The 27,620-nt window shown below is 39.2% G+C and overlaps 1 protein-coding gene across 2 annotated transcripts in view; it reads right to left on the bottom strand.

Annotated features, from left to right (window-relative positions):
• Positions 1-27,620, bottom strand: part of LOC126335357 (cilium assembly protein DZIP1-like) — a 249,019-nt gene that overhangs the window by 215,977 nt on the left and 5,422 nt on the right. For both annotated transcript variants that reach the window (XM_049998546.1, XM_049998547.1), the window contains one exon: positions 12,317-12,514. In XM_049998546.1, coding sequence (XP_049854503.1) covers positions 12,317-12,514 — 198 coding nt within the window. The remainder of the gene's footprint in view (positions 1-12,316; positions 12,515-27,620) is intronic.

Raw genomic sequence — 27,620 nt, 5'->3', positions numbered from 1 at the left:
GTGAGGCGGTCAGCTGGCGGCATAGTGATGACGCACCGCGCTCGGAAAACCATTAATTGTCTACGAGTGTGCTGGCGATCGTAGGCAACAGCGTTTAAAGTTAAATCCGCTGGCAAAACCATTCATAAGAAAGCAGCCTGAACGACCACCTAACATAAATGTTGTTGCTACAAAATTTAGGGAGGATAACGTAAAACAGACAGAGATAGTAGCTTTAAGTCAAGTGGAGGTTAATGAACCAATTAACTGTAAGAATAATCATAAGAAGCCACTTATTGAAGAACTAAGTACTAGTTATAAGGGTAATAATCAGAAAGACATTATGCACAGTAAAACTAATGAAGAGCTGTCGGATAGGGGTGAGAACAGTAATAATGGCAGGGTTGTGACTGTGCTTGATAAGATAATTGATGTTGTAGATAGTTACGAAGAAGAGGATAGATTAGAGGAGGAGGTAGAGGTTAATGACGACGCCTTGGATAGGGTCGTAGAAAAGGAGGTTAATGAGAAAGAGGGGGAAACATTGGAAAAATGTTTTGACTTAGCAATAGTGGATAGGCTAATAGGAGCTGCCACTAGAATTGAGGGTGATAATAAGCATGAAATAAACCCTGTAAGTGTGAATGTGATTGCCACCCAAAAGACAGGCTTCGAAAGGAGAGAAATTGTGCAAGATTTATTGGAGGAAGCAGAACCCAAAATAAATAAAGAGTACTTAGGGCAACCGATAGTAGAGCTAAGAGTATTAAATGAACCAGTAAAATGTTTGATAGATACTGGATCGGAAGTCTGTGCAGTATCCCAGAACTTGGTAAATGAACTCCCTAACAGTAAACAGATTGTTAAGATGCCAGTAAGTGGCTTGAACATTGTAGTAGCAACCGGTAAGACTAAGAAGACAGTAAAACAGGAAGTGTTTCTACCCATAGCATTTAAGGAAGTAGAAATAAGACAGAACTTCTTAGTTATAAATGGACTGAGTGTAGACATATTGGTGGGGGCTGACTTTTTGAATAAATATGAAGGATGGGTGAATTTTTCTACCAATGATGTTATGGTAAAAATTAAGGGTAAACTAATTACTATACCTTTCATCGGTAAGCAGCTATGTGAGGATCCTGAGCAGAATGATTTTCCTATATGTATTTGTAAAACAGAGAAATTCTTGGAGGGCTATAATGAGAACATTGTGGATTTGAAAAGATATGTTCAAAAGAGAGACGTGGCCAGGAGTGAGTAGATACCTCAGAGAGCTTTGCACTCTTTGCAGAGCTAAGTGCGTGACGAGCACTAGGTCTCGAGTCGTTTGACAATATTTCTTCCACTTTCTTTTCCGTATTGTCAACCTACCTCTTCTTTCATTCAGAACTAAAATTCTATCGTCTTTCCTTCTTCTCTATCGTAGTTTTTAAGTGATAAAGTGTTTAAGTAATGAGTAGGAAAGAACCTCAGTGCAGTATAGGTTAAGCGTAAGGAATGAGTGTAAGAGAAAATCAAAAAGGATTAAGATACCTCAGATAAGTAATAAGTCTCAGTAAAGTAAATGTTTGGCCTAAGGTGTGAGTAATGCCCTTAGAAAGGTAAAATAACTAAGAAATGTAAGAGCCTCAGAAAATATGGTGACGAACATTGAAGCTGTTTGTTAAGTAACAGAACGATATGTTAAGACGTAGCATTAAGCTAATGTTTAGGAAAGGAAATGGAGCAGTACAGCAAAACTGTCTGTTCAATGAAGTCAGAGCCTCAGGAGGTGATTTAGTGGTAAAATGAGTAAAGGTACAGTGCAACAAGGTTGACTGTCAAAGGGGTAAAGGAAGTTAAGTTAAAGGGACAGTGCAGCAGGACTGACTGTCAAATGAAGAGAAATATGTGAGAAAAGGAGAAAGAATGAGCATAGTGTTTGGCTAGCTCGATATTAGGAAAAAGTGAGGCTACGAAGGTGAGTAAATAAAAAGCTTAATGTTGGTAACCAGAGGTGGCGTTTGTTGGTAAACAAAGGAGAGGTTTGTAAACAAAAGGAAGTGAGGCTACGAATGTAAACAGAGCTGAGGCGACGTTGGTAACTCAGGAGGTGGATGTATGTTAGAAAGTATGGGTAACGAGGTTTCGCAGATTAGTAGGAAACGCTTTAACAAATACTAACCTGAGTGTGTGAAGTATGAGTATGAGAGTTGTAAATTAAACCCGAATGTGACTAGAGAAAACCTGATGTTGACAAGAAATTGAAGTAACTCCAGATATGTGAGATGAGGAAAGTACCCATGACATCGATTCCATTTTTGACCAGAGACACACAAAGCTCCCCAAGTTTGTCGTAGAGATTAGTATAAGGATTGTAGTGTTGATAAATGAATAAGTAAATATGTATTTTTCAGTGTTTAATTTATGATACAGGACTACAGGAGATTGCCTGGAGACAGAATTGTAATATTGATAATTTTGTGTATATTTTATATTGTTGTGTATTGTACAGGAACTGGAGAGTCACCAGTGCTGGCGGAGATTTATTATGTATTTGTGAACTATTTGTAGGAATTGTTTTTCTTAGTATTTCTTATGTAACCATAACTTGTTTGATTATGAGATGAAGAAGTAATTAAAGAGTAAATGTGCCACTTCGGTACTGCATTAGGAAAGTCAATTCACTTTTCACTTAAAAAAAAAAAAAAAAAAAAAAAAAAAAAAAAAAAAAAAAAATTTGAAAATTGTACATACTGTAAAGTAAATTTTATCAAAAATATGAGACTTTAGAGTCAAGCAGATAGCGCCATTTATCGCTGCTGTAGGTTAAGACGTAGCAGTTAGAAAGGGAACTGAGGCCAGCTGATGTTTCAGGTGCGCCGAAGTAAACAGAGGTGGTAGCACGAGACTTGAAATGGACCTCCCAAGCAGGACCCGGTCGAACTACGAGTGCTATCAAAATCTTAAGTGTAAGTGGTAAAAAAGTGACGCTCACCATAGCGATAGTAGTGTTAGTGTGCGTGTGACGTACATCAAGATAGTATTTAGGTTTGTTTTCTCTTTCAGGAATTTGTAAACAGAATTTTGTAATCTGAAAAATTTTTTTTTGAATGATGATAAAAGTGCATGTTTAGATATAAGATGTTTTGTAGGTCGTCAGCCCTAGGTATAAGTGGATGATTGATGTACAGGAACTATAAATGTTAAATAGCTGTTTGAGTAAATCTTTAATAGAAATTTTTTTTAGAAAACTAAAAGTTTGTCATGAATGAAAAAATTTAGTTTCCTCAGGAGGTGTGTGGCGTCGCAACTAGTGCGAGCGCACAGTTTTCTATCAAATATTTACTGTGAAATGTAGACAGACTGTAAAGTAGCCATCAGATTAGCATATGTGCTGTAGCGGGCAGATTACCGGTGTCCGTTCGTCTGACGTCACGACCATATGGCATGTCTGTACCGTGAGAATGTAAGACCTGTGCGCTAACTAGCCGCGTGTATAACGTGGAACTTTCATCTTTAATAACTTCTAACTGAGGAACCTGAGGAAATTAAAAGTTAATATACTAGTTTCTGTTATGAATAAAAATAAGTCATCCAAATTTGAGCTTTGAAACCTGCATATTTTGGAAATTAGAAAAATCTTACAGAAAACGCAAATTTCTACAATTTTCGAGTCTAAATAAATACCATTATGTATAGATCACCTTCAGTGACCATCCAACTATGAAACAAAATCACCTTCCGTGCTTTTGTATTTATTTTGAGAATTTTACTTTTAGAAATTCACCTATAACTTTGTTAAAACCATAAATGTTTTGAATTTTTGTGAACAGTTATTTTATATGAGTAGGTGAGAGTGAATGAGTGTGCCTGAGTGAATGAAAGAGGGACATTCGCCATTCTTTGCAAGTGTATAAAATCTAGGTTGGAACTCGCAAGTGTTCAGACGATGTAACCGTGGGAACAGAGTCGCCAGTGGTTCCCCATCTTAGTGAATGTCGGATGTCCAAGAGTGTATGGTATTGTACAAGCAGCCAGAACGTTCGCGAGTATTTAAATAATTTCTGGAAATAAAGTAAAGTCTAGTTTTCCTTTCGGTTTGTTAAATTATACAGTAAATTTTGTGTAACAAGAAATCATGACGTAAATGATTCAGAAGTCATGACTGGTGCGTGCTAGATTTTGGCGCGAGGCGCACCCAAAGAGTTAATTCTGATTGGCTGTGTGATGTGTGAGCCAATGAGATGCGAGGACGGTTAGCAGACTAGGAGAGGGAGTCGCGAGTGGATGAGGGGTCGCGAAGGAACTGTGATCGAGAAGAGACATGCTTGATGTGTCCTCGCGAATAATGTGTAAAATGAAGTCATAAAACGGCTTCATCGGTTCGGTACTGTGCGATTTGAGACTGGAAGAGTCCAGTAACGCGTAGTGTGAGTTTGAGCGAGTTGTGACTTTTCGTTCCGCGAAAGACGCGAGTAACTTTAATAATTAAAAGCGTGGCGGTACTTCGTAAACTTTTACTAAGTGCTTATGGCGAGCATTAACGTTAAAAAACGAACTATTATTGAACATCGACTGCAAACGTGTATGTTAGAAAATCGTCTGTGTTGCAGTTAAGTAAATTCCGTAACTTTGAAAGCTAATTCTGGCGGGGTTTGAGTGTGGATAGAATTGTGAACTGAACTTTCTTCAAACGTAGATTAGCGGGCTGATGATCAGGCTTAAAGACAATAAAGAGCTTAAATAGAATTACCAACTTCGCGTTCTCGTTTGAGTAAACAATTACTACCATTCCAATAACTCAATTTATTTAGGAAGATTGCTCATAGATTGTATTTCAGCAAACATGTATCGCGGCCTCCGGTGAGCGGCTATTAAATTGCAGTTTCTTCAACACTGCTTTTCTGCAATTTTTCCAGTAGCTGCTATCAGGAGAGGCGAGTGCAGCAACTACCTAAGAAACGAGGTAGGTGGATTTTCTTTCAGGGAAAGGAAACTGCGCGATAAGAGCCTGACCCGTCGCAATTTGCATAAAGCTGAGTGTTAACTCCAGCATCTTGGGCCAGAATAGCATTCAGGCCCAGGATGCTGGAATTGGCAGTCATGTGTGCATGAGGTGTGCTTGCTTGTGTATATGAATATTGTGGGTCTCTCTATTACTGATGAAGCCTGTGGCCGAAAGCTTTATGTATGTGTCTTTTAATTGTGTGTCTGCAACTCAACATGTATTCTTTATGGTAAGTAGCAATTTGTCTTTTCCTACATTGTTGAACCTGGAGTTTCCACTGTTTGTTAGTAGCTTAGCTATTCACCAAAAGATTAATGTACAGTGGAAAACAATGAAAAATTATTCACTCAAGGGAAAATCAAAAACAATAAAAATTATAAAAAACTTCAGAAACCATGCACTGTTATTAGTCATGCATTAGTAGCAGTGGTAGTAGTGGCAGCAAGCATCTTATCACAATTTCATAGGATTTAAACAATGAAATATCCAGGACAGAATATGACAATGTTATGAAAAGGATATTTGGTACTCACAATATAGTGGAGATACAGAGTCGCAGATAGAAACAACAGAAAAACTGTCAGAAAGTAAGCTTCCGGCCACTAACGCCTTCATCAGGCACAGAAAACACATGCACGCATGCGCACGCGCGCACACACACACACACACACACACACACACACACACACACACACACACACACACACACAGAGAGAGAGAGAGAGAGAGAGAGAGAGAGAGAGAGAGAGAGAGAGAGAGAGAGACTCTGGCTGCTGAGGCCACACTGCAAGCAGCAGTGCGTGATAGGAGAAGCATTCAGGTGTTAGAGGATGGGGCAGTGAGAGGGAGGGATAGCAGTGTAGGGGTGGGGAATGGTAAAGTGCTGGTTGTGGGAGCACACTGAAACAAGGTGGAGAGAGAGTGTGGGGTAGCTAAGTGCAGTCACGAGTTTAGATGGAGGTTGGGATAGTTAGTAGAAAAGTAAAACGACTGTGGGTGCATTGGTGGGAAGGGTCCAGATGGAAAAGGCTGTAAGGCATCCACAGAAATGAAGAACATCATGCTGGGTGCCATGCTAAGCAACTGTGTGATCCAGCTGTTTCTTGTTGGTGACCATTCATGCAGACAAACAGCTTGTAGGTTGTCATGCCCACATAGTATGTAGCGAGTGATTGCAGCTTAGCTTGTAGATCATGACTGCAATCACAGGCAGCCCTGTCTTTGATGGGATTGGTGACACTTGTAACCAGACTGAAGAATTATTACAGGGATGTGAGCTGTGAGGCAAGGGATTGGCAGCAGGGGTTGTGAACGGAGGGACTAGAACATTGTCTAGGTTCAACAGATGACAGAATACCACTATGGGAGGGGTGGAAAGAATAGTGGGTAGGACATTTCTCATTTCAGGGGATGACGAGAGGTAGTGAAAACCATGGCGGAGAATGTGACTCAGTTGCTCCAGTCCTGCGTGGCAGAGAGTGGGAATTTGGGAGGTGGCAGGTGGCTGTAAAGATAAGGCAAGGGAGATCTCTTTTTTACAAGGCTGGGAGGGTAATTACGGTCTGTAAAGGCCTCAGTGAGACACACTGTATATTTTGAGCGGGATTGCTCATCACTTTAGATGCAACAGACACAAGTGGCTAGGCTTTATGGAAGGGACTGCTTGTTATGGAAAAGGTGGCAGCTGTCAAAGTGGAGATATTGCTGTTGCTTGGTAGGTTTGATATGAATAGAGGTACTGATTTAGCCATCAAGGAAGATGGCTTGTTGGGTTGAATAGGACCAGGTGAAGCAAATGTCGGAGAAGACGCTGAAGTTCTGGAGGAATGTGGATATGGTATCTTCACCCTCGATCAAGGTCACAAAGATGACATCATTGAATTTCAGCCAGGTGAGGGGTTTAGGAAGCATGTAGAAGGTAAGAGTGTGGGGAGTGTTAAGGGTGAGGAGAGAGATGTAGGTTCTCGGATAGGCCAAAGGATTTGAGAAGAGACTGCAGATCCTGCTTGATTTCTGGAATGGGGTCACTGTTGCAGTATTTGTAGGTAGATGAATCTGACAGATGGCAGAGTCATTCTGCCAGATAATCGCTGTGGTTCAAAACAACAGTACTGGAGATTCATTGATGACATTTTTGTGATCTGAATCGAGGGTGAGCGCATCCTATCCACATTGCTCCAGAACCTTCTGCCCCATTTGCTTCAGATGGTCCTGTTCAACCCAACAAAACAACTTCCTTGATGTTGAGCTCCACGTCAAAGGTGGCTACATCAGTACCTTGTCCATATCAAACCTACCAACCACCAGCAATATCTCCACTTCAACATCTACCACCCATTCCATAGCAAGAAGTCCCTTCTATAAAGCCTAGCCAACCGTGGCCGTCGCATCTGTAGTGGTGAGCAGTCTCTCTCAAAATACACCAAAGGTCTCACTGAGGCCTTCCCAGACGGTAATTACCCCCCCCCCCCCCAAACTCATATAAAAGCAGATTTCCTGTGCCTCAATTCTCCAGTCACCTGCCACCTCCCAAAGTCTCACCATCTGACCACAGAGGAGCATTCTCCTCATGGCTCAGTACCACCCAGGACGGGAACAGCAGAATCACATTCTCCGCCAAGATTTCGACTGCCTCTTGTCATGCCCTGAAATGAGGAATGTCCTACCCACTATCCTTCTAACCCATCCAACAGCAGTATTCTTGTCACCCACTGAACCTACACAATATCCTTACCCATTTCTACACAACCCCTGCTGTCAACCCCTTGCCTCACAGCTCATATCCCTGTAATTGGCCTAGATGCAAGACCCGTCCCATACATCCTCCCACCATCACCTACTCCAGTCTCGTCAGTAACATCATCTGTCCCATCAAAAACAGGGCTACCTGTGAAGCCAGCCTTGTGATCTACAAACTCGCATGAATGGCCATCGACAAACTGTGGCCAAGAAACAACAGGACCACCCTGTTGCTGAGCAGGGCACCCAACACAACATTCTTCATTTCAGTCACTGCTTCACAGCCTGTGCCATATGGATCCTTCCCACCAACACCGGCTTTTCTAAATTGCGCAGGTGGGAACTTTCCCTGCAATATACGCTATGTTCCCACAACCCTCCTGATATCAGCCTTCGTTTGCCACATTGTCCTTATCCATCAGCCCTTTCCCTGTTTCCATTCCAGCAACGCACAGCCCTCTATTCCACCAACACTCCCACAGTATTCTTCCTTCTCCCATTTTCCACTAACCACCCCACACTCCGTCTAACCTCTTGACTGCACCTAGCTGTCCTACCCTTTCTCCACCTCATTTGTGTGTGCTCCCACAAGCAGCACTTTACCATCCCCACGCCTACCCTGTTATCCCTCCCCCTCACTGCCCGAACTGCCTCCTTATTCCCACTAACCAAGTGCTTCTCTCATCATGCACTGCTGTTCACAGTGTGCCCTCAGCAGTCTCATGTATTTGAGAGGTGCATTTGCATGTGCATGTGAGCGTGTATGTTTTCTATTTCGCTTGAAGAACTTGTTGGCTGAAAGCTTACTTTCTGACACTCTTTTTGTTGTCCCTATCTCTGCTACATGGTAACAACTATTCTTTTCATAATATTGTTCTATAGGATTTATACTGTTGTTGTTGTTGTTGTTGTTGTTGTTGTTGTTGTTGTGGTCTTCAGGCAAAAGACTGGTTTGATGCAGCTCTCCATGCTACTCTATCCTGTGCAAGCTTTTTCATCTCCCAGTACCTACTGCAATCTACATCCTTATGAATCTGTTTACTGTAGTCATCTCTTAGTCTCCCTCTACAGTTTTTACCCTCCACGCTGCCCTCCAATATTAAATTTGTGATCCCTTGATGCCTCAGAATACGCCCTACCAAGCGATCCCTTCTTCTAGTTGTGCCACAAGTTTCTCTTCTCTCCAATTCTACTCAATACCACCTTATTAGTTATGTGATCTACCCATCTAATCTTCAGCTATCTTCTGTAGCACCACATTTCGAAAGCTTCTATTCTCTTCTTGTCCAAACTATTTATCGTCCATGTTTCACTTCCATACATGGCTACACTCCATACAAATACTTTCATAAACGACTACCTGACACTTAAATCTATACTCGATATTAACAAATTTCTCTTCTTCAGAAACACTTTCCTTGTCATTGCCAGTCTACATTTTATATCCTCTCTACTTTGACCATCATCAGTTATTTTGCTCCCCAAATAGTAAGACTCCCTTACTACTTTAAGCGTCTCATTTCCTAATCTGATTCCCGCAGCATCATCCAATTTAATTCGACTACATTCCATCCTTGTTTTACTTTTGTGGATGTTCATCTTATGTCCTCCTTTAAAGACACTGTCCATTCCATTCAGCTGCTCTTCCAGGTCCTTTGCTGTCTCTGACAGAATTACGATGTCATCGGGGAACCTCAAAGTTTTTATTTCTTCTCCATGGATTTTAATACCTACTCCGAATTTTTCTTTTGTTTCTTTTACTGCTTGCTCAATATACAGATTGAATAACATCGGGGAGAGGCTACAACACTGTCTTACTCCCTTTCCAACCACTGCTTCCCTTTCATGCCCCTCGTCTCTTATACCTGCCATCTGGTTTCTGTACACATTGTAAATAGTCTTTCGCTTCCTGTATTTTACCCCTGCCACCTTCAGAATTTGAAAGAGAGTATTCCAGTCAACATTGTCAAAAGCTTTCTCTAAGTCTACAAATGCTAGAAACGTAGGTTTGCCTTTCCTTAATCTTTCTTCTAAGATAAGTTGTAAGGTCAGTATTGCCTCACATGTTCCAGTGTTTCTACGTAATCCAAACTGATCCTTCCCGAGGTCGGCTTCTACTAGTTTTTCCATTCGTCTGTAAAGAATTCGTGTTAGTATTTTGCAGCTGTGGCTTATTAAACTGATTGTTCGGTAATTTTCACATCTGTCAACACCTGCTTTCTTTGGGATTAGAATTATCATATTCTTCTTGAAGTCTGAGGCTATTTCGCCTGTATCATACATCTTGCACACCAGGTGGTAGAGTTTTGTCAGGACTGGCTCTCCCAAGGCCGTCTGTAGTTCTAATGGAATGTTGTCTACTCCTGGGGCCTTGTTTCGACTGAAGTCTTTCAATGCTCTGTCAAATTCTTAATGTAGTATCGTATCTGCCATTTCATCTTCATCTACATTCTCTGCCATTTCCATAATATTGCCTTCAAGTACATCACCCTTGTATGGACCCTCTATATACTCCTTCAACCTTCCTGCTTTCCTTTCTATGCTTAGGACTGGTTTTCGATCTGAGCTCTTGATATTCGTACAGGTGGTCCTCTTTCCTCCAAAGGTCTCTAATTTTCCTGTAGGCAGTAACTATCTAACCCCTAGTTATATATGCCTCTACATCCTCACATCTGTCCTCTAGCCGTCCCTGCTTAGCCACTTTGCACTTCCTATCTATCTCACTTTTGAGATGTTTGTATCCCTTTTTGCCTGCTTCATTTACTGCATTTTTATATTTTCTCCTTTCATCAATTAAATTCAATATTTCATCGGTTACCCAATTATTTCTACTAGCCTTCGTATTTTACCTACTTGATCCTCTGCTGCCTTCACTACTTCATCCCTCAGAGCTACCCATTCTTCTACTGTATTTCTTTCCCCCATTCGTGACAATTGTTCCCTTATGCTCTCCCTGAAACTCTGTACAACCTCTGTTCTTTCAGTTTATCCAGGTCCCATCTCCTTAAATTCCCACCTTTTTGCAGTTTCCTCAGTTTTAATCTACAGTTCATAACCAATAGATTGTGGTCAGAGTCCACATCTGCCCCTGTAAAACCTGGTTCCCAAATCTCTGTCTTACCATTTTATAATCTATCTGATACCTTCTAGTATCTCCAGGATTCTTCCATGTATACAACCATCTTTTATGATTCTTCAACCAAGTATTAGCTATGATTAAGTTATGCTCTGTGCAAAATTCTACCAGACAGCTTCCTCTTTCATTTCTTACCCCCAATCCATATTCACCTACTATGATTCCTTCTCTCCCTTTTCCTACTCTCGAATTCTAGTCACCCATGACTATTAAATTTTTGTCTTCCTTCACTACCTGAATAATTTCTTTTATCTCATCATACATTTCATCAATTTCTTCATCATCTGCAGAGCTAGTTGGCATATAAACTTGTACTATTGTAGTAGGCTTGGGCTTCATGTCTATCTTGGTCACAATAATGTGTTCACTAAGCTGTTTGTAGTAGCTTACCCACATTCCTATTTTTTTTTTTATTCGTTATTAAACCTACTCCTGCATTACCCCTATTTGATTTTGTTTCTATAACCCTGTATTCACCTGACCAGAAGTCTTGTTCCTCCTGCCACCAAACTTCACTAATTCCCACTATACCTATCTTTAACCTATCCATTTCCCTTTGTAAATTTTCTAACCTACCTGCCTGATTAAGGGATCTGATATTCCACGTTCCGATCCGTAGAACGCCAGTTTTCTTTCTCCTGATAATGACGTCCTCTTGAGTAGTCCCCACCTGGAGATCCGAATGGGGGACCATTTTACCTCCAGAATATTTTACCCAAGAGACGCTATCATCATTTAACCATACAGTAAAGCTGCATGCCCTCGGGAAAAATTACAGCTGTAGTTTCCCCTTGCTTTCAGCTGTTCGCAGTACCAGCACAGCAAGGCCGTTTTGGTTAGTGTTACAAGGCCAGATCAGTCAATCATCCAGACTGTTGCCCTACAACTACTGAAAAGGCTCTGCCCTCTTCAGGAACCACACATTTGTCTGGCTTCTCAACCGATACTCCCCCATTGTGGTTGCACCTGCGGTACGGCCATCTGTATCGCTGAGGCACGAAAGCCTCCCCACCAACGGCAAGGTCCATGGTTCATCATCTAAAATATTTCCTATGTAAATTCATGTATTCTATTTGAGGCAGATACTTCAGTCGCACTCCACTTGGCATTGTGCTCATCCTTCCATAATTTGCACACCAGTGACTGACTTAACTTCTGATTTAATTTTCTGTCAAACGTTTTATTAGCACCATTGCACCTTTCTCATTCTCATTGTTAATACCAATAAAATTAATGATGTTAATAGCAAGTTTTTGTTGCCATCCATGATCACTTTCTGTGCTAGTGCTGTGAGGTAACAATGCACATTACTTAGAATTGAATCGTAATTATCCCTAGACATGTGACCAGGTTAGTTCCCACTTTGGCTGGGTAACCTCACCAAGTTATAGATTCAGAGTTAGTAGTAGTAGTAGTAGTAGTAGTAGTAGTAGTAGTAGTAGTGGTGGTGGTGGTGGTGGTGGTGGTGGTACCTCAGCCTTATGTAGAAGTTGTTCAGCAGCTTGCAGACGATCCTTCAGTTCATGGATTTCAGTAAACAATGCCACCGTTTCACTATTGTCTTCTTTAGATTGTTTTTGTACTTGCTGTTCAGGGTCTTTAGGATGACGACGAGCAAGATGTGCATCCAAGAACGTCCCATTCAAGAAAGATTTGTCACAATACATGCACTGTAACAAAAATTTGCACTGTTTAGATACATACAACACATAAATAATGTCCAGACCCATATAAGGTATAAGCCATAAGAAGGAACACAGGGTAAGAACTAAATTAAAAGCACTCGCAAACACACAGCTCATCAGAGAAACTGATACAATATCCTTTGCATTTAACAATGACCAGCATGTATACTTAATGAAAGCACACTAAAGTTTTACATCGTTCAGTGAATGTAGGTGATATCTTCTTTACTTGTATTTACTTCCCGTCTCCCTCCCCCCACCACCCTCCCTATGGACAAATCATTAATGAAGGCCAGAAAACTGATGAAGGTCCAGTATCAATTCTCATACATATCACGAGTTAAAACAGCCCTAATGTAGCTCATTCACTGTAGCAATTGAGGTATTCAGTGTAACATTTTAACACCTTCCTTTCATAAGGACTGCTAAATGAAATTTCAGGAGAACTGCTAGACGTCAGTGGCTTAATGCAACTATACTCAGTACAGAGCATTCTGGTAATATTCACTTATATACTGGCAAAAGTACTAATCACACACTTTAACTTGGCTCCCATGCAGACGATTTTGAGAATCAAAAATTGCGAGCAGCTCATAGCCTGGCTCATAGTGCAGTGGCTGCTACGATAAATGCTGCCTCTGCCTTCTCCTCCATGCCACAGCTTGTGAAGAAAATGAACGAGCAATGGGCTAATGCGTCACAGATGTGACTCAAAATTACACATCAGGTTAACAGAAAATGGGTCTTACTGCTATGTAAATGTGGTTGGCACAGGTCCCTTTAGCTGATGGCCTTGCATGGGATGCATGCAGAGTTCACAATCTGTAGCATTGTTTCCAAAGTTGATCGGGGTCCTGTGATTTCGGACTCAGTGGAGGGTCTCAACAAAAAACTTCATCAACTTTGATGATTTGGGAAATTATGGACTCCCCTTGATAGGGATCAATCCATACCAAGTGGTCGAAGAAAAAAATAACTGGTTGCTTGAGCATCTCAGAAAAATTTTATATTTTCTGGGTGAATTCCCCAATGTTTAGTAGTCACAAAAACTTTTTTTAAAATTTATTGTTTATTATTTTGAAATGGAGGCCATATTTTTTACAGGCTGCATGCATTTTTTTTTCTTATTTGCAAACATCTACATTTTTTACAATTATTCAGTAGTGGATTGTCCTAAGCCTTTCAGATAAAATGCATTTAGTTCAACACACTCTGGGCTACAAATTAACATCATTATCACTTAGCTGAATGTATTCTTTAATATATTTTTTAATAGTTCAAAGTTATCAGCCACAAATTAAAAAAAACTCAATTTTTGAACAGTAGTTTTCCAAAGAAAGATTAATTTCTCAGCTTCAATATGTTTTCTGCTATTACACTGTATAGTATATTTACTTTTTAAAGAATATCAATGGTGAGCAGCTTACACTTAAAAAATACACCATTTAAAAAAATTTTTTTTTTAATTTTTCTACTTTGTGGCCTGCAATAACTTTTCTGAGGGACCAGATAAAACCCTGAAAATTTCACAGTTAATAGACCTCTATGATATCAAACTTCAGTATAAATTTCATCTTTGAGATTCAATTGGAAGTTATGGAAAACAATTACAAACACGAGTCAAAAATTTTGTTTTTTAACATCTGCAATATCTAAGCTTATGGAATAAAATATATCAGTTACAGTATATAATTTAATCATATCTATGATTACTTACGTTTTTTATTGAAAATAAGCTTACTAATTACATTATTTGTTCTCTTGTTATTTGTTTTTAGTAAATCCCTCATTGAACATTTGAGAAATTTGTTCACTCAGTTTGGGTGTTAGATTATAAGTTCGCCCAGTCATAGTTGTAAATTCCATGAGAGACAGCTTCCTTAGTACATTTTCAAGCAGGATCCAAACTTGATCCTTCTCAATTTTTTAGAAGATGTCCTAGGTCCTGGAGGGTGATAAAATACAACATGTACATCTTGGTTTAGACTCTCAATATTATCAACTTCGCCAATCCACCACTGTTGATCATAAACACAAGCCACTATGTCTTTATTTTGAAGAAATAGTTGTACAAGTTTTCCACACTGACGAAGTTCACTATCAGGAGAAGCTGATGTGATTTTACACTTCAGTAAGTTGTGTAAATAAGGAACAAAACAATGAAACGATCGAGTGCCTTTAATCTTCTGACAAGTGTTGTACCTTTCCTTCAAGACACTGTCATAGACTTCTTGTATTTCCTCACATTGTACAAAAACATAGGTAACTCCTTTGATATGTTTTTTACAGAATTCAAACATTTCTTGAGGTGTTATGATATGATTGTCATCGGTCCACTGCAGACTTGCTTTTGTGACAGCTCGCTTTGTTGTACCCCCGACACCATCACAAGCATTCTTCCTATGGGATGAAGTGAAAAAGTGTCATTCTACATCAAACCCAAAATCTTCTTTATGAAAGGAGATGCTAATAATTTTTTTATTGACTTGCCGCCCCATCCGAAAAGTACATCAATTTTTTTGTGGAAGGGTGGTGCTGTTTAATGTAGTTTGTTAATTTTAGTTGAAAAATGTGCACTGCTATAGTGTTATGTTCAAGGAAGTCACTTATGACACAAAAGCTGTGGCTCACTAGTTTATCTTCATCTTTATAATAGAATACAAATGTATGAACTGTGGCCTGTTTGTTTACCCACTGGTGCCCTTGTACTTCATCTTTAACAACGAAGGAATAATTTTCCGAAAAGTCAGCAAGAACTAAGCAATCATCAGCTGCCAAAGTTTGATTTTTGTCTTTCAAAAATTTACTTTGAGCTTTTGCAATAAAATGATACATTTTGAGATTTTCAAGGTTAGCCACCAACACTTCAAAAAACTCTTCTTGCGATTTTATGATTGTCACCTTTTCAGTTCTGTCTTGTGTCACCCACTGTTTGTATTTTATATTGTCAGGCATCAATTCGTCTTCTTCGGATTCTTCAAACGTGTCAAGTTTGCCTGGACAATCTTCACATTTTCCCTTCATCATACAATTTTAACTATCAATATTGCATACCATAACCTCCAAAAGGTCTTTATAGTCAACTCTAAGATTGGCCCCATCTATCGTCAACTTTACATTCTGGTGATAGAAACAAACACAAATATTATGGGTGCCAGATGCCCCTGCAACAATACACCATCTTGGAATCAACTCGCAAAACTTTGACCTTCCATTTTTAATGTCAGGATTTTCTTTTTTTTAAAATTCAGTGAATATTTCATTCAAATTACACAATATTAACTTTTTTCGTCTTTGAATCTTATAACCATTTTCTTTCACAGAAACACAGTCTTTTTTGCCAGACATCAAACATCTGTTATTGCCATCATCATAATACTTAATAACTTTATTGTGTTTTCATCTACCAAATTACATGCACTTTGCTTAGTAATGCTGGAAAAATTCCCTGTTCTTTTACTAATTGCCTTGTTAACTTAACAAGACGTTCTGACACATTACATTCATCACTAACTTTTGATTGACTCCAAGAATTTGACAGTAAACTGATAATCTTAATTTTATCCTCTTTGTTTGAAGTACTGCATTTAGTTTTTCTATCAAATCATCATATTCGGTTGGTGTAGTTTTAGAACTCCCATCTGTTTTAGTACAAACTGTATTTTGAAATGAAACCTCCAAATTCTTTCTGACTGTAATTGCCACTTTCTCAATTTTTATGTTCAAGCACTTGGTCTTTCACCTTGACTTAGTTTCTTAATTTTACTCGCAGGCGATACACTCAGGATTTCACAAGCTGTATCTACTTTTTTAATTGTTACTGGTAAGTCACAAAATTCTGTATCTGAGGTTTCACTATCCTCTCTCTTGTGATTTTATGAGACTGACAAAAGGGCTTTTATTTTTAGAATAATGATCAAATGTTATTTCTCACAGACCTTTTGTTATAGGTTTCTTATGTTTCTCAAAAGGGTCCGTGCAAGACTGACCAAAAAGGTGATGAAATTTTTTTAAGTATTTCATTTCATGGTACTCACATGTTGATTTGAACGTTGGGCCGACTTGTAAGTAAAACAACCCTTTTTCTTCTTCACTGTGATCTTCGATTAATGTAATGTCTTTAGGATACACTCTATACGCACTTTTATGACATGCTTCATTAATAACAACACCAACAGAACACTGAGACACCATTTTTCAACTGCACACTTCAAGAACTTCTTGCTAAATAGGTGTGAGTAGACAATTGTTGGTGTAAGGGGGAAGACAATAATCAGACTTGTATAGGCTTGCAGATGCAATTGTTAGCCTGCTGAAACAATTACCAGAGCATTGTTTCGATAGATAATCATAAGCTAGTGTAACATAGTGTGTTACATTATGCAATTGGTATACTTTATTTGATTAGCCTACCAGGTATCGCAGATGTTAAAAAAACATATTTTTGACTCGTGTTTGTAATCTTTTTTCCATAACTTCCAATTGAATCTCAAAGTTGAAATCAATACTGAAGTTTGATATCATAAAGGTCTATTAACTGTGAAATTTTCAGGATTTTATCTGGTCCCCCAACAAAGATATTGCAGGCCACAAAATGGAAAAACTAAAAAACATTTTTTTTAAATAGTGCTTTTTTAAGTGTAAGCTGCTCACCATTGATACTCTATAAAAAGTAGCTATACCATACAGTGTAATAGCAATACAAATATTAAAGCTGATAAATTAATCTTTCTTTGGAAAGCTACTGTTCAAAAATTGCTTTTCTTAATTTGTGGCTGATAACTTTGAACTATTAAAAATATATTAAAAAATACATTCAGCTAAGCGATAATAATGTTAATTTGTGGCCCAGGTTGAGTTGTAATAAATGCATTTTATCTGAAAGGCTTACAACAATCCACTTCTGAATAATTGTGAAAAATGTAGATGCTTGCAAATACGAAAAAACAGCATGCGGCCTGGAACAAATATGGCCGCCATTTCAAAGTAATAAACAATTTTTTTTAAGTAGTTGTGTGATTACTAAACAATGGGAAATTCACCCAGCAAATATAAAATTTTTCTGTGATGGTCAAGCAACCACTGCTGGACCACTTGGTATGGATTGACCCATAGGTCAGGCATGCACTACAAAAAAGGAAACAGCTACCAGGTAGTAGAGTACTTTTGGAGTGCACATGGAAGCTTTTCAAAAAGTAGAAAGCTCTGAGATATTTGGCAAGACATGGAACCTATATTGGAAAGACAGAATAGACACCACCAATGGGAGAGTGTTCATTGTAGTTGACAGAAATACTGCTTCTATTGATGCTGAACCTGAGTGTGACACTGAATTTATCTGGTCGTATATAATGAGGTCCAGGTGGAAATCAAATAAATTGTTGGATGTTTTTACCAGTCATCCGTTTCCACAGTGGCAGTTTTAGTCATTCGAAGAAAGTCTACAGTTAGTAATGTAGAATACCCTGATCATACAATATTAGTTGGAGGTGACTTTAACCTACCAAGTATAGACTGGGACATTCATTGATTCAGTGCATGGAGTAGAGAAAAATGGTACTGCCAAGTACTTGCAATCACTTTTTCTGAAAATTGTCTTGAGCAGCTAGTCAACAGCACACATGCAATGGAAATATTTTAGACCTTGCTGCTTTAGCAGGTATGACATTATTGACAATGTCAGTAGAGGGACAGGTTTAGTGAGCATGATATCATAGTGACTATTGTTACTAAAGTTAATAAATCAGTCAAAAAGGACAGGAGAGTATCTCTTCTAGAGAGAACAGATAAGCAGCAGTTAACATCTCACTTGGACAGTGAATTGGCATTATTTAGTTCTTGTATGTTGCATGTAGAGGAATTATGAGCAAGTTTTAAATGGATTATCAACTGTGCTCTGGAGAAGTACGTGTCTAGTAAGTGGATTACAGACAGGAAAGATTCGTGACTCTGTGAAAAGATCTATGTTCAAAGCATACAACTACAACTGTCATATCTTATGAAAGATCTGTCAAAGAAGTCGAGAAAATTCTAGTCCTGTCCCACGTCAAATTGCTAAGCAGGTCTAAAATTTATATTCAATCACTGATTGTCAAGTCTGTTGTGTCAGAAGAAGATAGCAAAAGGAAAGCTGAAGTTTTAAATTAAATGTTTAAGAAATTTGAGCAGGGGAATCATACAAATATGCCATTATTTGACCATCACTCAGACTCAGTTACAGATCACATCGTAATAGGTAGCCTTGACATAGAGAAACAACTGAAAGAGTTGAAAACAAATAAGTCATCAGGTCCGGACAGAACCCCAGTTTTGTTTTACAAAGAACACTTTGTAGCATTTGCCTCCTACTTAGCTTGCATTTATTGTGAATCACTCATCCAGTATAAAGTCCCAAGTGACTGGGAAAAGTGCAGGTGAGACCTATATATGTAAGAAGGGTAAAAGAACAGTCCTTTAGAATTACAGACCAATATCCTTAGCACTGGTGTGCCGCAGAACTCTTGAACTTATTTTCAATTCAAATATAATAAATTTCCTTCAGACAGAAAAGCTGTTCATGAATCAGCACTGCTTTAGAAACCTAGCTTGCCCTTTTCTCACAATATAATATGTTGTTTTGTTGTGGTCTTCCGTCCTGAGACTGGTTTGATGCAGCTCTCCAAGCTGCTCTATCCTGCGCAAGCTTCTTCATCTCCCAGTACCTACTGCAACCTACATCCTTCTGAATCTGCTTGGTGTACTCATCTCTTGGTCTCCCTCTACGATTTTTACCCTCCATGCTGCCCTCTAATACTAAATTGGTGATCCCTTGATGCCTCAGAACACATCCTACCAACCGATCCCTTCTTCTGGTCAAGTTGTGCCACAAACTTCTCTTCTCTCCAATCCTATTCAATACTTCCTCATTAGTTATATGATCTACCCATCTAATCTTCATCATTCCTCTGTAGCACCACATTTCAAAAGCTTCTATTCTCTTCTTGTCCAAACTAGTTATCGTCCATGTTTCACTTCCATACATGGCTACACTCCATACAAATACTTTCAGAAATGACTTCCTGACACTTAAATCTATACTCGATGTTAACAAATTTCTCTTCTTCAGAAACGCTTTCCTTGCCATTGGCAGTCTACATTTTATATCCTCTCTACTTTGACCATCATCAGTTATTTTGCTCCCCAAATAGCAAAAATCCTTTACTACTTTAATTGTCTCATTTCCTAATCTAATTCCCTCAGCATCACCCGACTTTATTCGACTACATTCCATTATCCTCGTTTTGCTTTTGTTGATGTTCATCTTATATTCTCCTTTCAAGACACTATCCATTCCGTTCAACTGCTCTTCCAAGTCCTTTGCTGTCTCTGCCAGAATTACGATGTCATCGGTGAACCTCAACTTTTTATTTCTTCTCCATGGATTTTAATACCTACTCCGAATTTTTCTTTTGTTTCCTTCACTGCTTGCTCAATATTCAGATTGAATAACATCGCGGAGAGACTGCAACCCTGTCTCACTCCCTTCCCAACCACTGCTTCTCTTTCATGTCCCTCGACTCTTATAACTGCCATCTGGTTTCTAAACAAATTGTAAATAGCCTTTCGCTCCCTGTATTTTACCACTGCTACCTTCAGAATTTGAAAGAGAGTATTCCAATCAACATTGTCAAAAGCTTTCTCTAAGTCTACAAATGCTAGAAACGTAGGTTTGCCTTTCCTTAATCTAGCTTCTAAGATGAGTCGTAGGGTCAGCATTGCCTCTCGTGTTCCAATATTCCTACGGAATCCAAACTGATCTTCCCCGAGGTCGGCTTCTACTAGTTTTCCCATTCCTCTGTAAAGAATTCGCGTTAGTATTTTGCAGCTGTGACTTATTAAACTGATAGTTCGGTAATTTTCACATCTGTCAACACCTGCTTTCTTTGGTATTGGAATTATTATGTTCTTCTTGCGGTCTGAGGGTACTTCGCCTGTCTCATACATCTTGCTCACCAGATGGTAGAGTTTTGTCAGGACTGGCTCTCCCAAGGCCGTCAGTAGTTCCAATGGAATGTTGTCTACTCCTGGGGCCTTGTTTCCTCTCAGGTCTTTCAGTGCTCTGTCAAACTCTTCACGCAGTATTGTATCTCCCATTTCATCTTCATCAACATCCTCTTCCATTTCCATAATATTGTCCTCAAGTACATCGCCCTTGTATAGACCCTCTATATACTCCTTCCACCTTTCTGCTTTCCCTTCTTTGGTTAGAACTGGGTTTCCATCTGAGCTCTTGATATTCATACAAGTGGTTCTCTTATCTCCAAAGGTCTCTTTAATTTTCCTGTAGGCAGTATCTATCTTACCCCTAGTGAGATAAGCCTCTACGTCCTTACATTTGTCCTCTAGCCATTCCTGCTTAGCCATTTTGCACTTCCTGTCGATCTCATTTTTGAGACGTCTGTATTCCTTTTTGCCTGCTTCATTTACTGCATTTTTATATTTTCTCCTTTCATCAATTAAATTCAATATTTCTTCTGTTGCCCAAGGATTTCTACTAGCCTTCATCTTTTTACCTACTTGATCCTCTGCTGCCTTCACTACTTCATCCCTCAAAGCTACCCATTCTTCTTCTACCGTATTTCTTTCCCCCATTCCTGTCAATTGCTCTCTTATGCTCTCCCTGAAACTCTGTACAACCTCTGGTTCTTTTAGTTTATCCAGGTCCCATCTCCTTAAATTCCCCCCTTTTTGTAGTTTCTTTAGTTTTAATCTACAGGTCATAACCAATAGATTGTGGTCAGAGTTCACATCTGCCTCTGGAAATGTCTTACAATTTAAAACCTGATTCCTAAATCTCTGTCTTACCATTATATAATCTATCTGATACTTTTTAGTATCTACAGGATTCTTCCATGTATACAACCTTCTTTTATGGTTCTTGAACCAAGTGTTACCTATGATTAAGTTGTGTTCTGTGCAAAATTCTACCAGGCGGCTTCCTCTTTCATTTCTTTGCCCCAGTCCATATTCACCTACTATGTTTCCTTCTCTCCCTTTTCCTACTACCGAATTCCAGTCACCCATGACTATTAAATTTTCGTCACCCTTCACTATCTGAATAATTTCTTTTATTTGATCATACATTTCTTCAATTTCTTTGTCATCTGCAAGTTGGCATATAAACTTGTACTACTGTAGTAGGTGTGGGCTTCGTATCTATCTTGGCCACAATAATGCGTTCACTATGCTGTTTGTAGTAGCTTACCCGCATTCCTATTTTCCTATTCATTATTAAACCTACTCCTGCATTACCCCTATTTGATTTTGTGTTTATAACCCTGTAGTCACTTGACCAAAAGTCTTGTTCCTCCTGCCACCGCACTTCACTAATTCCCACTATATCTAACTTTAACCTATCCATTTCCCTTTTTAAATTTTCTAACCTACCTGCCCGATTAAGGGATCTGACATTCCATGCTCCGATCCATAGAACGCCAGTTTTCTTTCTCCTGATAACTACATCCTCTTGAGTAGTCCCCGCCCAGAGATCCGAATGGGCGACTATTTTACCTCCGGAATATTTTACCCAAGAGGACACCATCATCATTTAATCATACAGTAAAGCTGCATGCCCTTGGGAAAGATTACGGCCGTAGTTTCCCCTTGCTTTCAGCTGTTCGCAGTACCAGCACAGCAAGGCCGTTTTGGTTAACGTTGCAAGGCCAGATCAGTCAATCATCCAGACTGTTGCCCCTGCAACTACTGAAAAGGCTGCTGCTCCTCTTCAGGAACCACACGTTTGTCTGGCCTCTCAACAGATACCCTTCCGTTGTGGTTGCATCTACGGTACGGCTATCTGTATCGCTGAGGCACGCAAGCCTCCCCACCAATGGCAAGGTCCATGGTTCATGGGGGGAGGATATAATATGTTATATAATATATATAATATACTATGAACTATGGATGAAGTTCTGTGGTGTCACCGCCAGACACCGCACTTGCTAGGTGGTAGCATTTAAATTGGCCGCCGTCCGGTAGTATACGTTGGAACCGCGTGTCGCCACTATCAGTGATTGCAGACTGAGCGCCGCCACACGGCAGGTCTAGAGGGACTTCCTAGCACTCGCCCCAGTTTTACAGCCGACTTTGCTAACAATGGTTCACTGACTTCTACGCTCTCATTTGCCGATACGATTGTTAGCATAGCCTTCAGCTACGTTATTTGCTACGACGTAGCAAGGCGCCAGTATCCATATTATTGATACTGTGAATCATGTAATGTCAAGAGCGACGTGCATCATTAATGGATTAAATTTAAGTATTCCACCAGCTACGTCCGTTTTTCTCAATTCTAATTCCCTTGTCATGTTCCAGACCTCACACCAGCCTACGTGAGCTAAAACGCGTGCATTTCGGCCTCCTTTACTAACACGGTTGGCTCTCCTGCCAACCACAAGTTCAACAGACAGATTCTATATTTATTGATTTCCAAAATGCATTTGACCTGATGCTCCACTGCAGACTGTTCTCAAAGGTGGAATAGGTTTCCAGATACACAAGTGGCTCTAGGACTTCTTAAGTAGCAGAGCCTAATATGTTGTCGTTGATGGTAAATGTTTATCAGGGACAAGGGTACCATCAGGAGTACCCCAGGGATGTGTGACAGGACCATTATTATTTTCTATATACATAAATGATCTGGCAGGTAGGTTGGGCAGCAATTCACAGCTGTTTGCTGATGACGCTGTGGTGTACAGGAAAGTGTCATCGTCGAGTGTTTGTGGAAAGATACAAAATGACTTGGGCAAAATTTTTTGTGGTTGTGATGAATGAAAAATAGTTTTAAATGTAGAGAAATGTAAGTTAATGCAGATGAGTAGGAAAAACAAACCTGTAATGTTCGAATACAGCATTAGGACTGTTCTCCTTGACACAGTCATGTCGTTCAAACATCTGGGCATGATGTTGCAAAGTGATACGAAATGGAACAAGCTTGTAAGGACTATACAAGAGAAGGGAAGTTGCTCAACTTTAGTTTATGGGCAGAATTTTGGGAAAGTGGTTCAGCTGTAAAGGAAACCACATACAGAACACTACAGTGCAACCTATTCTTGAGTACTGCTTGAGTGTTTGGGATCCCACCAGGTAGGATTAAAGGAAGACACCAATGCATTTCAGAGACAGGCTTCTAGTTTTGTTACTGGTAGATTTGAACAGCATGCAGGTATTAGGGAGATGCTTCAGGAACTGAAATGAGAATCTCTGGAGGGAAGGTGACATTCTTTTTGAGCAACACTATTGAAAAACTTTAGAGAACCGTAATTGGAAGCTGACTGCAGGATACTCCTACTGCCAACGTACATTTCGCACAAGGATCATGGAGATATGATAAGATAAATTAGGGCTCATACGGTGGCATTTAGACAGTAGTTTTTCTCTTGTTCCATTTTGAGTGAAGCTGGAAAGAAAATTATTAGTAGTGGTACAGGGTACCCTCCAACACACAATGTACAGTGGCTTGCAGGGTATGTATGTTCATTTAGATGTAGATTTTATGCTGAGGTATTTGAAAATAAATTTCTAATAAGCTTTCACAGACTGTCCATTGTAATGCTACAAATATTGATGGTAACACTGATGCCTTTCCCACATTAATTCTGTCAGGTAAATATTTATAAATTTTTCCTTCAATGTATTTACATTAGCTTTATTCCAAAACAGTCACCCAGTTTGGTTTGTTTTCTGTTTCATGTAGAGTTTGTGAGATTATGACTGCATAGTATTTCTCTTTAGACAGTGACTTGCTGAGCTGGTCATCGTGACATACTAGCTTACAGCCAGCGACCATAAGAAAATGCGACTATTGTTGTCTCGAGCCTTGATGCACATTGTTGTACTGTTGTTGTTGTGGTCTTCAGTCCAGCGACTGGTTTGATGCAGCTCTCCATGCTACTCTGTCCTGTGCACACCCCTTCATATTCGAGTAACTGCTGCAACCTCCTTTCCTTCTGTATCTGTTTACTCTATTGATCTCTTGGTCTCCCTCTATGGTTTTTACCCTCCATGCTTCCCTGCAATATCAAATTGATGATCCATTGATACCTCAGACTGTGCCCTACCAATTGCTCCCTTCTTGTAGTCAAGTTGTGCCACCAATTCCTCTTCTCCCCAGTTCTATTCAGTACCTCCTCATTAGTTACATGATCTATCCATCTAATCTTCAGCATTCTTCTGTAGCACCACATTTTGAAAGATTCTATTCTCTTCTTGTCTAAAATATTTCACTTCCATACATGGCTATACTCCATACAAATTCTTTCAGAAAAGACTTCCTGACACTTAAGTCTATACTCGATGTTAACAAATTTCTCTTCTTCAGAAATGCTTTCCTTGCTATTGCTGGTCTACATTTTATATCCTATCCACTTTGACCATCATCAGTTATTTTGCTCCCAAAATAGCAAAACTCATCTACTACTTTAAGTGTCTCATTTCCTAATCTAATTGACTCAGCATCACCTGATTTACCGGTAATTCGCCAACATTCGATTATCCTTGTTTTGCTTTTGTTGATATTCATCCTACATCCTCCTTTCAAGACACTGTCCATTTCATTCAGCTGCTCTTCCAGGTCGTTTGCTGCCTCTGACAGTACTACAATGTCCTCAGCAAACTTCAAAGTTTTTATTTCTTCATCATGGATTTTAATTCCTACTACAAATTTTTCTTCTGTTTCCTTTACTGCTTGCTTAATATATTCGCTGAATAATGTTAGGGATAGGCTACAACACTGTCTCACTCCCTTCTCAACCACTGTTTTCCTTTCACACTCCTTGACCCTTACAACTAATTGTACAAATTGTATATAGCCTTTCGCTCCCTGTATTTTACCCATGCCACAGTTAGAATTTGAAATAAAGTATTCCAGTCAAAATCGTCAAAAATCTTTCTCTAAGTCTACACACCCTAGAAATGTAAATGTGCCTTTACTTAACCTATCTTCTAAGTAAGTCCTAGGGCAGTATTGCCTCGTGTGTTCCAACATTTATACAGAATCGAAACTGATCCTCCCCAAGATCGGCTTCTACCAGTTTTTCCATTAGTCTGTAAAGAATTCATGTTAGTATTTTGCAACTATGACTTACTAAACTGACAGCTCAGTAATTTTCACACCTGTCAACACCTGCTTTCTTTGGGATTGGAATTATCATATTCTTCTTGAAGTCTGAGGCTATTTCGCCTGTATCATACATCTTGCTCACCAGGTGGTAGAGTTTTGTCAGGACTGGCTCTCCCAAGGCCGTCTGTAGTTCTAATGGAATGTTGTCTACTCCTGGGGCCTTGTTTCGACTGAGGTCTGCCATTTCATCTTCATCTACATCCTTTGCCATTTCCATAATATTGCCCTCAAGTACATCATCCTTGTATGGGCCCTCTATATACTCCTTCCACCTTCCTGCTTTCCTTTCTATGCTTAGGACTGGTTTTCGATCTGAGCTCTTGATATTCATACAGGTGGTTCTCTTTCCTCCAAAGGTCTCTAATTTTCCTGTAGGCAGTAACTATCTAACCCCTAGTGATATATGCCTCTACATCCTCACATCTGTCCTCTAGCCATCCCTGCTTAGCCATTTTGCATTTCCTATCGCTCTTATTTTTGAGACTTTGTTGTACTAATAAGATAAATAACTAAATGAAAACACTGTAATAAAGCAAAGTATTTAATGCTATTTAAGTACCCAGTAAAATTATGAGCTGGCCGACAGCAGACATGGTCTGTTCATATTGATGATATTTTTATTGTTTACTGTTGTAGATACCCTTAGCACCATGTGTGTAACACATAGCACTAAAATGGTGTTTTTAGCATTAAACAAAGTGTTCTGTATTCAGACCACACAAGACCAAATTAGTAACTCAAGTATTACTGATTAGAGATATGAAACCAATGGAGGTGTTACTTCGGATTCCATTGGCAAAATGCGAAAACCATGAACTTCAAATCTGAAAAATACACACCATGAATATAATGAAGCAAATTAATTACTATGAGAGTAAAATAGACATTAATCATTATTTTAAATGATGGTTCTGGTATCATTCACCTGTTATTTGTGTTATGCAATAATGCAGCAGTATTCTACAATAATAAGAATAAACATAAGTATCTCATAATCTCACTTACAACAAAAAGACTCGATACCCTTCTTGCTTTGAACTTTCTTTTATTATCTTTGGGGCATGAGCATTATAATCAATCCTGATAGACATACAGCATCAGAAGAAATTGTAAATATGATATTTAACACTAAAGTACAAACTTTTTATGGTCAAGATAGAGCGATCCAGATGCTTGAAGTCAAAGAATTTATACTAGTCATTGATAACACCTGGACAGCAATAATTTCTAGATGAACAAACTGACAACAATTTGAAATGGAAGGAAAAAATTCTCAACCCAGCTTCCAAAATGTCAGAGGGAAATAATACTTTAAGTTAACATAGTTTATTTCCCCTCAATAATATCCTGCAATATTATATTCTGGGTAATAGATTTTACAGAACATTCTGTTTCATACAACAGCACTTTGCACAATTATTCCATTACGGTACCACGTACTTTCATACATTTGACAGCACGATATTTATTGAAAGCTATTTGCTCATTGGGTCCACCATCTTCTCTCATCATTCATCTCTTGATCCGTCATGTCCATTTCCCCTCATTCACCACGCCAATAGGCATCAACTGCAGTATGCAAGAGAAAAGCTGTGGTACACTGTAAGGTGCACTTTTACTGATATTTTAATTCCCTCTGTAAAAGGATGATTAGAAACATGAGCTATCGCCACCTGTGTGTTGACTGAAGTAATGTGTGGTATTCTTTCCCAATATTGATTGGTGCTTGTTAGCTACATAGAAATGATGATGCTCCCAGAAAACAAGTGAGGACAAATATGTCAGTCTGCAAGAAATATGATAGAGAGGAAGATAATAGCAAATGTGAAAGGAAGCTACTGTTGATGTAGAGCTGCAGACTGCTTGGTGTTGAATGTTCTCTGGTTTGAAAGAAGCACTAACCATGTATTAGTCAGCGGGAAAAGGTTTAAC

The sequence above is a fragment of the Schistocerca gregaria genome, chromosome 2 (genome assembly GCF_023897955.1).
Source record: "Schistocerca gregaria isolate iqSchGreg1 chromosome 2, iqSchGreg1.2, whole genome shotgun sequence".
Taxonomy (NCBI): domain Eukaryota; kingdom Metazoa; phylum Arthropoda; class Insecta; order Orthoptera; family Acrididae; genus Schistocerca; species Schistocerca gregaria.
The sequence above is the reverse complement of the archived record's forward strand: the minus strand, read 5'-3'. Positions and strand labels throughout refer to the sequence as shown.